Raw genomic sequence first — 15,701 nt, 5'->3', positions numbered from 1 at the left:
GCAGGATTCGAACCTGCGACCGCAGCAGCCACGTGGTTCCGGACTGAAGCGCCTAGAACCGCTCGGCCCGAAGGCACTTTTCCTTTTCGACTTAGATGTTTCCCGACTGGGGTCCCTTATCTCAAACTGATACATTTACACACCCCCATCAATCCTGAAAGTTTGTGACATCATCGCAGAATCACCCTAGGTTCTGTGCAATAGATGTGTTGACTGAGAACCGTATAAAAATTCATGGGAGACGTGCGAAGCATCCACGCCAGGACTGCTCTGTCAGGCCCGTTCTTTCACTGTGCTCGCTGCAGTACCTACGTCTACATCTACATCCATACTCCGCAAGCCACCTGACGGAGTGTGGCGGAGGGTACCTCGAGTACCTCTATCGGTTCTCCCTTCTATTCCAGTCTCGTATTGTTCGTGGAAAGAAGGATTGTCGGTATGCCTCTGTCTGGGCTCAGATCTCTCTGATTTTATCCCCATGGTCTCTTCGCAAGATATACGTAGGAGAGAGCAATATACTGCTTGAATTCTCGGTGAAGGTATGTTCTCGAAACTTCAAGAAAAGCCCGTACCGAGCTACTGAGCATCTGTCCTGCAGAATCTTCCACTGGAGTTTATCTATCATCTCGGTAACACTTTCGTGATTAGTAATGATCCTGTAACGAAGCGCGCTGCTCTCCGTTGGATCTTGTCTACTATCAACCCTATCAGCTCTATATGATCATTCCATTTTAAATAACTCCTAATGCGTACTCCCAGATAATTTATGGAATTAGCTGCTTCCAGTTGCTGACCTGCTATATTGTAGCTAAATGATAAAAGATCTATCAGCACACTTGTCTACATTGAGAATCAATTGCCATTCCCTGCACCAAGCGTCAATTCGCTGCAGATCCTCCTGCATTTCAGTACAATCTTCCAATGTTACACCCTCTCTATATACCACAGCTTCATCCGCGAAAAGCCTCAGTGAACTTCCGATGTCATCCACAAGGTCATATTAAAATGTTTAGTCTCTCTGACATCAAATTACGTGCGCCGTCACTAGTGCATCAACAGAGGAAATTATCTGAGCTTACTGGGGTATGCAGCGGCACTTCTGTACATCATTAACAGGGGTCGGATGTTGGTTCAAATGGCTCTAAGCACTATGAGACTTAACATCTGAGATCATCAGTCCCCTAGACTTAGAACTATTTAAACCTTACTAACCTAAGGACATTACACACATCCATGGCCGAGGAAGGATTCGAACCTGCGACCGCAGCAGCCGCGTGGTTCCGGAATGAAGCGCCTAGAACCGCTCGGCCATGGGATGTTGGGAGCCTTAGTTTGAGTGCTGGGTGAGCCTAAGGCGCTTTTGCCTTTCGACTTATATGTTTCCCGACCGGGGTCCCTTACCTCAAACTGATACATTTGCCCTCCTCCATCATCCCTTAAAGTTTGTGACATCATCACGGAATCACCCTAGGTTCTGCGCAGCAGATGTGTTAAGAGAGAACCGTATAAAAATTCGTGGGAGATGAGCGAAGCATCCACGTCGGGACCGTTCTTTCACTGTGCGCGCTAACAGTACAGGGAGAGTGCAGCCGGCCGGCTGGTGGTGCCTACTGCCTACCCGTGGCGGAGGACTCGCGCGTGCCCAGGACGGAGGCGAGCCGCGGCCGCTCCTCGTCGATGACGCGCAGCGCCTGCTGGCGGTAGAGGCCGAACAGCGCGCCGCGGCACGCCAGCCGCAGCTTGCCGCCGCGGAACGCGTCGCTGCCCACGTCCATCTCCAGGCCGATCACCGTCACGTAGCGCGTCTGCTGCTGCGGCGGCTGCTGCTGCTGCTGCTGGGGGGCGCCACCCGCCACGGACGCGGGTTGCAGGCCGCCCCCACCGCTGCCGGGTGCAGAGCCGGGGGCCGCCGCGGCGGAAGTCCGCACCTCGTGCCGCTCCAGGAACGTCTCGTTTATCTGCCGACACACAGACACCAACAGTCATCAGCGAGCGACCTCTCTCTACAGAATGTAGTACAGTTGTGCACTTCCGCTGTTGTCACGCATTCGCCGCACAGATATACACTACTGGCCATTAAAATTGCTACACCAAGAAGAAATGCAGATGATAAACGGGTATTCACTGGACAAATATATTATACTAGAATTGACATGTGATTTCATTTTCACGCAATTTGCGTGCATAGATCCTGAGAAATCAGTATCCAGAACAACCACCTCTGGCCGTAATAACGGCCTTGATCCGCTTGGGCATTGAGTCAGACAGAGCTTGGACGGTGTGTACAGTTACAGCTGCCCATGCAGATCAACACGATACCACAGTTCGTCAAGAGTAGTGACTGGCGTCTTGTGACGAGCCACTTGCTCGACCACCATTGAGCAGACGTTTTCAGTTGGTGATATATCTGGAAAATGTGCTGACCAGGGCAACAGTCGAACATTTTCTGTATCCAGAAAGGCCCGTACAGGACTTGCAATATGCGGTCGTGCATTATCCTGCTGAAGTGTAGGGTTTCGCAGGGATCGAATGAAGGCTAGAGTCACGGGTCGTAACAAATCTACATGTAACGTCCACTGTTCAAAGTGCCGTCAATGCGAACAAGAGGTGACGGAGACGTGTAACCAATGACACCCCATACCATCACGCCAGGTGATACGCCAGTATCGTGATGACGAATACACGCTTCCAATGTGCGTTCACCGCGATGTCGCCATCATGACGCTGGAAACAGAGCCTGGATTCATCCGAAAAAATGACATTCGTGCACCCAGGTTCGTCGTTGAGTACACCATCGCAAGCGCACCTGTCTGCGATGCAGCGTCAAGGGTAACCGCAGCCGTGGGCTCCGAGCTGATAATACTTGCTGTTGCAAACGTCGTCGAACTGTTCGTGCGGATGGTTGTTGTCTTGTAAACGTCCCCATCTGCTGACTCAGGGATCGAGACGTGGCTGCACGATCCGTTACAGCCATGCGGATAAGATGCCTGTCATCTCGAGTTCTAGTGATGCGAGGCTGTTGGGATCCAGCACAGTGTTCCGTATTAACCCCCTGAACCCACCGATTCCATATTTGCTAACAGTCATTGGATCTCGACCAACGCGAGCAGCAATGTCGCGATACGATAAACCGCAATCGCGATAGGCTACAATCCGACCTTTATCAAAGTCGGATACGTGATGGTACGCACTTCTCCTCCTTACACGAGGCATCACAACAACGTTTCACCAGGCAACGCCCGTCAACTGCTGTTTGTGTATGAGGAATCGGTTGGAAACTTTCCTCACGTCTGCACGTTGTAGGTGTCTCCACCGGCGCCAACCTTGTGTGAATGCTCTGAAAAGCTAATCATTTTCATATCACAGCATCTTCTTCCTGTCGATTAAATTTCGCGTCTGTAGCACGTCATTTTCGTGGTGTAGCAATTTTAATGGCCAGTAGTGAACGAGGTAGATTCAGATACGCTGATGTGCGAAACTTAGGAACCAAAACAATTTTCGTATGACATGTAATTCCAAGTAAAATAGCTCGATGAAACCTGGATCATCCATAGAAAGAACTGCTACAGTATAACAAAAAACATGACTGTTGAAATAAGGTGCGATAGGAGCTGAAAGGATAGTTTCATGGCGATTCATAACGGTCCCCTGGACATTACAAAAAAGGGGTCTTGGTTCTTAAGGACTGGGTGATCACCACAGAAGACACTGCACGCTTTGCGACACAGTCCCACGCAAGCCACGAGGTTAGTAAAGGAATCTCCTGGGAGGGCATTTCATTCCCCCTCATGTTAGGTTGGCAACTGATGAATGCTCGTTGGTGCATGTGGACATCCTATAGTACGTCTCCCGGATGCAACGCATACTTGCTAGGAAACAGTAATTACACTCAGATCATGGGGTTTCATGATTGACATTGAACATTCCCAAATCTGGGATTCTTAGCAGAGTATTTGAACGCGGCCGAGGGGGAATGAATGCTCTGCAACGTGTTCCCTTTTTCGCCACAAAGTTGGCAAGCAGTTCTTATGTAGAGCGTTTTATTCCCCAACCAGCGTGGTTGAAAATTGCTGGTCGTTTGTGCAATAAGTCTCCCCAACGAGTGTCAAACGTGTTCCATGGGGTTAGGTCGGAGGGAACTGGCAGGTCAACCCAATTGTCGACACCTACGCAGTTTGATGCGATCGCCCATTGTCCTACGCACACATGAAGTTATGGCGGAATCTACCCCCAAGAGACCGACATGGGAAAGGACTATAGTGTCACAATCTACATCTACATCTACATCCATACTCCGCAAGCCACCTGACGGTGTATGGCGGAGGGTACCCTGAGTACCTCTATCGGTTCTCCCTTCTATTCCAGTCTCGTATTGTTCGTGGAAAGAAGGATTGTCGGTATGCCTCTGTCTGGGCTCTGATCTCTCTGAATTTATCCCCATGGTCTTTTCGCGAGATATACGTAGGAGGGAGCAATATACTGCTTGACTCTTCGGTGAAGGTATGTTCTCGAAACTTTAACGAAAGCCCGTACCGATCTACTGAGCGTCTCTCCTGCAGAGTCTTCCACTGGAGTTTATCTATCATCTCCGTAACGCTTCCGCGATTACTAAATGATCCTGTAACGAAGCGCGCTGCTCTCCGTTGCATCTTCTCTATCTCTTCTATCAACCCTATCTGGTACGGATCCCACACTGTTGAGCAGTATTCAAGCAGTGGGCGAACAAGCGTACTGTAACCTACTTCCTTTTTTTTCGGATTGCATTTCCTTAGGATTCTTCCAATGAATCTCAGTCTGGCATCTGCTTTACCGACGATCAACTTTATATGATCACTCCTAATGCGTACTCCCAGATAATTTATGGAATTAACTGCTTCCAGTTGCTGACCTGCTATTTTGTAGCTAAATGATAAGGGAACTATCTATCTATGTATTCGCAGCACATTACACTTGTCTTCATTGAGATTCCATTGGCATTCCCTGCATCATGCGTCAATTCGCTGCAGATCCTCCTGCATTTCAATACAATTTTCCATTGTTACAACATCTCGATACACCACAGTATCATCTGCAAAAAGCCTCAGTGAACTTCCGATGTCATCCACAAGGTCATTTATGTATATTGTGAATAGCAACGGTCCTATGACACTCCCCTGCGGCACACCTGAAATCACTCTTATTTCGGAAGACTTCTCTCCATTGAGAATGACATGCTGCGTTCTGTTATCTAGGAACTCTTCAATCCAATCACACAATTGGTCTGATAGTCCATATGCTCTTACTTTGTTCATTAAACGACTGTGGGGAACTGTATCGAACGCCTTACGGAAGTCAAGAAACACGGCATCTACCTATGAACCCTTGTCTATGGCTCTCTGAGTCTCGTGGACGAATAGCGCGAGCTGGGTTTCACGCGACCGTCTTTTTCGAAACCCATAACAATAACGTTGACTGGTGAATGCACAGTGTTCGAAGATCTGGAGGTCAGTCGCCCATGCAGCCATACGTCACCCCCGCCCCCCCCCCCCCCCACCCCGCAATACCATAAAACCTGAACCACCAAACGACCATGCTCAACGAAGTTCATCGGTGCTTTAATTACCATCATGTCGTGAGAGCTGTCGGAACACGTAATACACCCAGGAACATTGTCGCACATGATCGTTTTGATGGACAAGGTGTTATAGTGCGGGAGGGCATAATGTTTCATGGGCGTAGTGACCTCTAAATCCTTAATTATAGTACACTCAAGTCACTAAGCAGACGCAAATGCAATTAGCCATAATTGTCACACCATGTTCCCTACAACTTTAGTTGCTGGATGTACTTTCACTTTTATAATTTACTGCTATAAATTTTTTACTGTTTTCCATTCTCATCATTTTTTTAAACTTCACAATATTTTATTAGACTTCATGCAGTTCTAGGCCTTCCACTTCTGTAGTCTTAGGATCTTAACGTCTTTCACTATTCATACATCCACATTTTTGTATTTTTTTATCCACTTTTACAGTTTTCACCCATCGATTCTGGTATTTTAATATAAGACCTTTTACATAACTGACTTTTTGCAATTTTAGTATCAGATCTTCCGTCGTTAAACACATAACAACCCTGCCAATATCCTTCCCCCCCCCCTCCCCCTTTTTCTTGCCATCTTTATCCGCTCTCAATCCCTTCTCGCTCCATTTTATAATTTCACTATGTTATGCCTTTTACATTTTACATATCCATTGTTCCACATTACTAGTATTTAACGAGAATTTTTTATAATTACACGTTGCAAAATTTTAGCACTGCCACCCTCGTTGAACTTACGATATCCCCACCACCCTCTCCCTGTATCTTTTCCCCTCCCTCATCAGCCTCACTATACTGCCCCTTTACCTCCCCCCTACCCTCAACATATACGTATTGGACTCAGATGCAAAAAATAGCACTCTGGTACAAGATACTCAGTAGAAATGAAAGGTTTGTGATGGAGCTACGTAGGCAAGTTCTACATTTACGTACAGCTCTTTTCTTTTCTACTTATTTTAAAATACTGGTAGGTACGTATATAGTGTTATATTGTTTTACAACTCAAGATGATACTGAGTAATCGCGACATGTAATCTAATTAAAGATATGCAACTGTAAGAAAAATAAATGAGATTTATCTTAATTATCCTTATAGCTGCTGATTCTCACCAGACGAACATGTCGAATAAAGTGGCAGCAGAAAAAGTCTATAAATTAGTAGTGTATTAGTATGCAACATCCGGCACATTTTGAACAGAATTAAGGTCGTCTCCCGCTGGATTTCTCGCCTGCTGACAGCCACTCAAAAGGCTCGCCGAACCGAAGGGCCACCGGTAGTGTTGGTGTTGTGTCAAGCCAGTCAAGACAACCGCCTTAGCAACCTAATCTCCATGGACGAATGATAAAAATATCGCAACGGACCTGACACAAACGAACCGAGCAAATAATGGAATCACATTGTTTCCGTTATTGTCAAAGCTATAGTTTGTATTATACAACAAAGATACTGGTTTAGTTTGTAAAACCAATAAATATATAGATAAATCTCACCAAAAATCATTAGTTCATAAAAATTAGACATTAAACAGTTGCATGTCTGAGTGGCTCACATCCGATAACACTATCTGGGAATGAAAATGCTTTGTATGCACTAATCAAATACAACTACGGTTAAAATTCCAGCATAAGTACTCACTAAATTAATAAAATTTTGACTAAGAAAATATGTATAGCCTATTTTCACGTTATTATTCCACCTTACTTTTACACACACAGCTCAGTACTCAATAGTTGCTGAAATCACATAAAATCGATTTGGAAACCACAGTTCTTCCATACTAATTGACCCATCGTCAAAGTTCTAAAGTTGTAAATGAGTTTATTCGTTCGGAAGAACCTCTGGCTTAGCGATAAGCATCCACGAAAAGGAAGCGATGAAATTCGTCGTCTATGGCGATGATGTCATGTCGAACGTCTTCCCAAGATGGGTGCCTGCCGTCTGTGGTATGTTGTGATCGCTGGCTGGCATTCAGGGCAGAGTAAGCTACATCATTTTTCAGTACTCAGATGGTAATTACTGCCTTAATTTGTCTGAAGTAATTATTTTCGGTTGTCAGAAAGAATGAGGAGGACAATAAGGCATGTAAGTGAAGTTCAGTCTCCAGATTTGCTGTAATTTAAGGAGCCGTGACAAACATGTTTTGTAACCCAGCTGCGACTCAAATGCATGGCATCATGTGTGTGACATACAGTTTCCATCGTGAGAATAGTAGAAGCAAAACTTTTCTTTCTGTCCTTATGACAAGTACAGATCAGGTTATTTTCCGATTTCTTTTCGGGAAACACTCATTTTTGTAATCTATTTAGTCAAATTAGTAATTGAGACCATAAAGAAGGAAATTACCGTTCTGTCTTCGAGGAACTGTGAAGAAGATTAGTTACAATATGTTTTCCCCAATCAGAGAGGAGAGGAGAGGGAGAGGGAGAGGGAGAGGGAGAGGGAGAGGGAGAGAGGGAGAGGGAGAGGGAGAGGGAGAGGGAGAGGGAGAGGGAGAGGGAGAGGGAGAGGGAGAGGGAGAGGGAGAGGGAGAGGGAGAGGGAGAGGGAGAGGGAGAGGGAGAGGGAGAGGAGGAGGAGAGGAGGAGGAGAGGAGAAATACGCACGCGTCTGTATTGGGGGGTCGTCTCGAATTGTACTTCTAAAGATGGTGCACATTACTTTTATTAACAAAAAGAGTAGATCAGATTATGATAAGAATAAGAACCAACAGTCATCTTGGCAGATGAAAACGCTATTCCGGACTGGGACCTTTGCCTTTCTTGGGTATGTGCGCTATTAAGTGAGCTATACAAACTCTAAGTTTGAGTCGAGACCCATCCTAACGGCAATGCTGCCTCCTATATATCGCTTACCTTCCTTTTACAGAGGGTACCCTGCAAACTTGTGGGACTACCGCTCCTGGAAGAGAGGATACTAATCTCTTCCAGAAAAGTTAAGTCACATGTTCGATTTCCAGTCCAGCACAAAGTTTCAACCTACCAGGAAGTTCCTTATTAGTGCACACCTCGTTGCGAGTGAAAATTCATTCTGAAAAATTCCCCCAATCTGTGGATAAGCCTTGTGTCGCAGCAACTATTCTTCCGGGAGTGCTAGTCCCGCAATGTATGCAGGAGAACTTCTGAGCGTAGGGTACAAGGCACTGGGGAAGTGAAACTGTCAGGGTGCGTCCCGAGATGTTCTTAGATAGCTTAGTCAGTAGAACACTTGCCCGTGAAAGGCAAAGCTCTCAGGTTCGATTCCTATCCATCACACGGTCTTCCACTCCGCTACAGAGTTAAATTCTGTCTGGAAGAGTAACTTTCCTGGAATTTTTAAGAATTTTGTGACTTTTCTGCTATGAACTAAAAAAAATTGCACATAGCATGGCATACAGTTGTAATTCTCAACTTCAGAACCGTGAATATAAATAAGCTGTGCAATAATGAGAGACCATAGAAAAACTGATAAAACCACTAAACGTGCAAAACTTTTATTGTCTCGTAAAATAAGGGGTCCTTCAGATAGTAGGTCGCGAGTACTATACATATGTCGACTAATATTCTGAGGCTGTGTTATCTGCGTGAACGTGATAATTGAAAATGTGAGAAAACTGTGTTTTAGGAAGGTCTTTCCAATGGTTTATGTATTATTAAATCTATAATATACACTGAAGCACCAACGGAACTGGTATAGGCCTGCGTATCACATACAGTGATATGTACACATGAAGAATACAGCGCTGCGCTCGGCAACGCCTACATAAGGCAACAAGTGCCTGGTGCGGTTGTCAGATCGGTTACTGCTGCTACAATGGCGGGCTATAAAGATTTAAGTGAGTCTGAACGTGGTGCTGTAGTCGTCGCACGAGCGATGGAACTGATGACCACAGATGTTAAGTCCCATTGTGCTTAGTGCCATTTGAGCCAATTGAACGAGCGATGGGACACAGCACCTCCAAGGTAGCGATGACGTGGGGGTTTTCGCAAACTACCATTTAATGAGTGTACCGTGAAAATAGGAATCCGCTAAAACATCAAATCTCCGATTTCACTGCCGCCAGAAAACGTCCCTGCAAAAACGGGACCAACGACGACTGAAGAGAATCCTTCAGTGTGACAGAAGTGCAACCCTTCCGCAATTTGCTGCTGATTTCAGTGCTGTCCCATCAACAAGTACCAGCGTGTGAGCCATTCAAAGAAACATCATCGGTATGGGAGCCGAAGGCCCACAAGTGTACCCTTGATGACTGCACGACACAAAGCTGTACGCCTCGCCTGGGCCCATCAACACCGACAATGGACTGTTGATGACTGGAAACATGTTGCCTGGTCGAATGAGCCTCGTTTCAAATTATATCGAGAGGACGGATGTGTACGGGTACGGAGACAACCTCATGAATCAAGTGACCCTACATGTCAGCAGGAAGTGTTCGTGATGGTGGAGGCTCTGAAACAGTGTGTGGCGAGGGCGTTTGGAGTGATATGGGACCCCTGATACATGTAGATACGACTCTGACAGGTGACATGTACGTAAGCATCCTGTCTGATGAACTGCATCCTTTCATGTTCATTGCGCATTCTGACGGAATACGATAAAAGGTTGTAGGCAGTGTGACATACAGATATTTGCGTCGGTCTGGGGGTCTGCACGGACAGCTCAAGTTGTTAAAGCGACCGATCGTGATAAGCTGAAGCAGTAAATTTGTGTGTTATAAAGCTGAAATTTAGCAGTCAACGAATTAATTTCGCAAGCTAAATTAATGTAAAAAAAAAAAAAACTTTCACTCCTGACGATACGTAGCACGTCTCTGCACATTTCGCGTCAGCGAAAAATAAGAGCCAACGTATTAAGATGAAGTATATGGAAAATCACCTCAGTTGCTATGAAGAAATGCTTTAAATTTCCTCTACGACAATGCGCAGTGCATTGGTGGACCTCGAAACAGTATCAATACCATATAGTTTGCTACGCCTCATTATGGAATGCTAACAACTACTAAAGCACTCTACAAGGTTTGAGGTATGTCTTCTCTGAAGATGTTCAATTAAAATTAGCTATAGTGGGAATTAAGGTATTTCTCTAGAGGACCTGAGTTGGTGTTTTTACATTTTAATGAGCGTGTACATCCGCATCCATACTTCGTAAACCACTGTGAATTGCTTGTCGGATTTCTCATTGTGACAGTTGATAAGGTTTTTACCGTTCCATCTACGTACGAACCATCGGGAGAATATCTACCTAAACACGTCTGTGCGCGTTGTAGTTCGTCTACTCTTACTTCCGCTGTCACTACAGGAGTAATACGTAGAGTGGTGTAGTATATTCCTAGATTCAACACTTAAGGTCGGATCTTGATACTTACAAGGTACGCTTTCAGTGAACAGTCTGTCTTCAAGCGTTCTGTACGGATTTCTCACACTTAAGCAGTATTTTACAATGAACCGTACCAGAGTTTTGCACGTATTCTGCTTTGTATACTGACTGCATGTCCATGGTCTTCTTCTACATCTTCTTTTTCTTCTTCTTCTTCTTCTTCTTCTTCTTCTTCTTCTTCTTCACTTCACGTATTAGGCAAACTGCCTCTTATGGTACTGCATCTCTTATATTGTTATCCTAGATTTCGTCTTACATTGCCCTTATCAAAAATCTCTCTCTGCCCATATGGTCTGTGTGTTCCTTCGATTTTCTTCTGGTTTCCTTTATTTTTTTCATTTAGGTTATATATTCCTAAATCATTCCGTATACGAGGGCTATTCGGAAAGTAAGGACTGATCGGTTGTGAAATGGAAACAACTATGAAAATCATAATTGTTTTATTTAAAACATTTAGGTACACCTATCAGCTATTTCTCTGCACAACCGCTGCTCTGACTTAGACATTCATCGTACCCCTGTACCCTCGATTATAGAAGGCGGCCGGCTGTGCTTTCCGTCAAAACTCTCCGTGTTCTACAGCTCGTTGTCTGTGTTTTCATAGCCAGTGGTTTGTGTGGGCAGAGGCCTATTACGAGCTGTATTGTGTGTGATCAAACACTTCCCTAGGAAAACGCCGCATGAGCATCCTCATTGCCCCTGCAAAGTGCGGCCGAGAATCGTCACGAAGAAGGAAACGCATAGCAGCTATGTTATGTGGGCTGCATGACATCAGGCGAAATATCTCACCAGGTCCTCAAATTTGCTGGGATGCTCTACTGTTCTAGTCGTCTTTATGTGTTCACTGTGCGTCAGAACTGAAAAGAGCGACGTGACCTGATCGACGGGCATACTAGAGGCTGTGTCCTACACATCTGTGCAAAGCTTCATCGGATTTTCATTGTGGTTTACATGTCGCGGCCGATCGGACCTTACTTTCCGAATATCCCTCGTATCTTCATTAGTTTTACGATCTTATGTCCATAGTAATGCGCCAAGTAACGTGTCTGCCACCTACTTTACCTGCGATTGAAGAATGCTTTAAACATAGCTCTGCATTTGCTCAATATATAATCTAAGGTAAGTCGTAGCGTCAATATTGCCACACGTGTTCCTACACTTCTCCAAAATCCAAACTGATCTTACCTGAGGTCGGCTTCTACCTGTGCTTCCAATCTTCGGTAAAGAATTCATATTAGTATTTTGTAACCATTACTTATTACACTGATAATTCGGTAACTTCCACACCTGTCAATCCTCTTAAACACAAAGATAAAAATAAAATACTCAGAAGGATAAAATTATGCAAGGTTAAAAGTCGGGAAGGAGAGGTTAATTAAGCTGCTTGGCCTTCATTTGCAAGCACGGGCAAATTGAATGTAGACGAAGAACTAACAGTGTTACCAAACTTATAAGGCTATAATCTTCATTTAAGAAATTTATCAAAAACTAGTAAGAACTGGGAATAAACATGTAGTCCGAAAAGGTTAATTAACAGCTTAATTGACGTTGGATTATGTGGAAACGTAAATTGGGGGCGTCTCGTGTCCTTGTCTATGTGGTACTAAAGCAAGTAGTTTTATTTGAAATTACTTTTTTCGGGTGTCCTCAATCAACTTTTTAAATATAGGTTACACGGATGCTTACTTTACTATTCCGAACAACATGAAGATGCTGATAGAGAATGAAATTTTCATTCCAGAAACATGCCCCAGGCTATGACTAAGCCATGTCTCCACAATATACTTTCCTCCAGGAGTGCTAGTTGTGCAAGGTTCGCAGGAGAGCGGATGTGAAGTTTGGAAGGTAGGAGACGAGGTACTGGCGGAATTAAGGTTGTGAGGACGGGGCGTGAGTCGTGTTTGGGTAGCTCAGTTGGTAGGCCACTTCCCTGCGCAAGGCAAAGGTCCCGAGTTCGAGTCTCGGTCCGGCACACAGTTTTAATCTGCCACGAAGTTTCATGAAGATGCTGCTTCAATGCAGCGTAATCGGTTGTTAGTAAATCATCACATAGCAGCTGTTTGTGTTTTATTCAAGTTCACTTTACCATGAACATCAACGGCCATGGCTACACACATTATAGAGTCTCATGTGGTGTGTGTTACAGCTTGGAAGGTATTTGTTTAAAAGGGCGAAGTAGCAAGTTACTGTCTCTCAGAAGTGTGTCATGAAATGACCGTGAGTTGGGAGCAGGGAGAATCCTTAATTGGTGGTGGTACACGTCGTACCTACCACTGGAAACCGTAAGTTGATTTGCGAGGTATAACCGCTGATATTTAGTCTATCATGGAGTCTATCCCGGTCTGGCATAAATTCCAGCCGAGTCTGGGACTGTCTGCTCGTGTTTGGAGAGAACAGCGCTCCGCCGTGTTCGCAGGAAGCAGTGGAGAGGTCACAACGGAGCAAACACGCACGCATCCGCACCGCGGCACTGATCACACGACCCGCCCACCCAGCGGCAGGTGCTCGCGCGCGGATCAGCGCTAATTAATCTTGTACCGGTTTAATTATTGGTTGTTTCAAAAGCACTTATCCGCCTTGTCCGGCCAGAACAAACAGTGGGCCGCGGGAATTACTGGCCGAGTCTTGTTTAACAGGAACAAACGGTTGCCTCATTGACAAGAAACAGTGCTGCTTTTGTTTAATTAAACGGTAATGAAACGGGCTATGGTCAGAGCCAGAGCGAGGCGGGGGCGAGGAGAGTGGTGATGGCTAGGGATAGGGCTTTGCGAAGGGGGGGGGAGGGGTGGAGAGGGGTAGTATGGGGGCGGGGGTAGCGTGCGAGGGCGATGGGCGCGCAGCACCAATCGCGACTGTGCTCCTTCATCATGGCGTGTGCCACGGGTAGCGGCCCGCGAGGCGCAATTATGCCGCCTGCCCGCCACGCCGGCATCGTCGCGCGCTCGCGCACATTGATGAAGAGATGCGCGTCGCATTTAGCGCGCGCGGCCGCGCATTCAGCCGTTTCAATGCGCCTAATGAAATGAGCGCCGCCAGCCATTAACGCCGCGTCCGCTCGCGACGGCCTTTTTCCGCCACCGCTGCTGTCGACTGTCACCAGACACCACCCCGCGTTCCATCTCCCCCCCTCCTCCCCACACAAATCCTCCCATACACACACGTGCGTATCGACGTCCCTTCACCTAAAAGCGCACACACGCGCAAATACATTTCCTCTCTCCCCAGACGCATACACCAGTACGCTTAGCCTGGATTCACCGCGAGCCGCACAGAGCGTTTTCGCGGACAATGCCTGTATACGGTGCCGTCCGGTGTTTTCGATCCGAATGGTTTTTGGCCGCCCCATTCTCGGCAGCAGACCAGAAGAATTAGGGGACTTGTTGACTGATATTTACTGCTCGGGGGCACCGTTCCATTATGTGCAGAACTTTATGGGAGCGTGACACCAAACATGAGCTGGTGGTGACGTCTGCTTTGACGGTCACGGTCCGACAGCGCGGTTGCTCGTCAGTTCAGTATTACAACACTCGTTTCCTGGGGTCACCCTGCGTGGGGGCAAAGTTTCGCGTTTGGTAGCTGTAGGTCAACATGTACTCAACAGAAATCACGTTCTCCACGTGTTGCTAACTCTGGTATTATTGATGTGCTGACACGTTAGGAGTGTGGGTGGGGAGTGGCACGTGCTGGCGATCTTACTTGACATAAATTTCACATCATCCTTTACTGGTGGACAGACAATCAGCATCAGCATATTACATAATGGTTGATCATAATACAATTTAAAAGCTGTCTGTGTTTCGTTGTGTTTGCAAATGTAAAAGAAAATCTTTCTCTTGCAAGTCACAAAAATAAACTAATTCTTGACTTCTTTTAAAATCACTCCTAGAGACACAACTCTGATAACAAAAATAACCAAAATATATACAGGATGTTAGCAAACTTCCGTTACAAACGTCTAGTAGTTGTAGAGGTGAGTGAGTACTAGCTAAAACTATTTGAAAGCATGTTCGTAAGGAAATGACTTTTACTGGTAATAATTAAATGTGACACAGTATATTACTTGTCATACAATTCCGCTCATTAATAACCAGATAAACTGCTCGTGTAGTAGTTGACAGGTTCTCTTCCATTTAGCCTTCGTTATCTCCTTGGAGCAGCACAGTCACAACTGCTGACGGATAAGGTATCTCTTTCTCGAAGCCGTTGCGGAGATATGGCGGAAACGGCATGCGATGGAGTCATACCTTGTGGATAACAATGCTGATAAATTATTTTTTATTTCCAAATTTATCTAACTTCAGTACAGTTGTCAAGCCGTAGTCGCAGTAAATTACAGAAAGAGCAAAAAAACTTTACATTTGGTCGCCATGCCTAATTACAAAAAAAGATCTTAATAAAGGTGACGAGTAGCTATTCCATTACTGTGACAATGATCATGTCTGTGTATTCTGCAAATGCGCACACAACCATGATGCTGCAACACTCACAGACACGTAAATGCGGCTCGAACCAGGTCAGAGAGGTAGGATTGACGTCAACAGACTTCCGCCAATCCAACGTCGGCAGCCCCCATCATGACTAACTAACTAGAAAACCTGTTTTCAAATGGCTGTAGCCCGGAAGCAGTGCGTCTCTGGACACTTCTTTCCTAATGAAAATGTTGTCTACTCAGTCCATTCTTAGAAGATTGGCTGGCTTGGGGGGCCCAGCGGTTCTACAGTCTGGAACCGCGCGACCGCTACGGTCGCAGGTTCGAATCCTGCCTCGGG

At 45.7% G+C, this 15,701-nt stretch overlaps 1 protein-coding gene across 1 annotated transcript in view; it reads right to left on the bottom strand.

Annotated features, from left to right (window-relative positions):
- Positions 1-1,607: 1,607 nt before the first annotated feature.
- The window catches only part of LOC124803204, an 809,231-nt gene continuing 795,137 nt past the window's right edge, over positions 1,608-15,701 (bottom strand). The window contains exon 5 of the mRNA XM_047264386.1: positions 1,608-1,958. Within this exon, the coding sequence (XP_047120342.1) occupies positions 1,608-1,958 (351 nt within the window). The remainder of the gene's footprint in view (positions 1,959-15,701) is intronic.

This window comes from Schistocerca piceifrons, chromosome 6, assembly GCF_021461385.2.
Source record: "Schistocerca piceifrons isolate TAMUIC-IGC-003096 chromosome 6, iqSchPice1.1, whole genome shotgun sequence".
In the NCBI taxonomy this organism is placed as follows: domain Eukaryota; kingdom Metazoa; phylum Arthropoda; class Insecta; order Orthoptera; family Acrididae; genus Schistocerca; species Schistocerca piceifrons.
The sequence above is the reverse complement of the archived record's forward strand: the minus strand, read 5'-3'. Positions and strand labels throughout refer to the sequence as shown.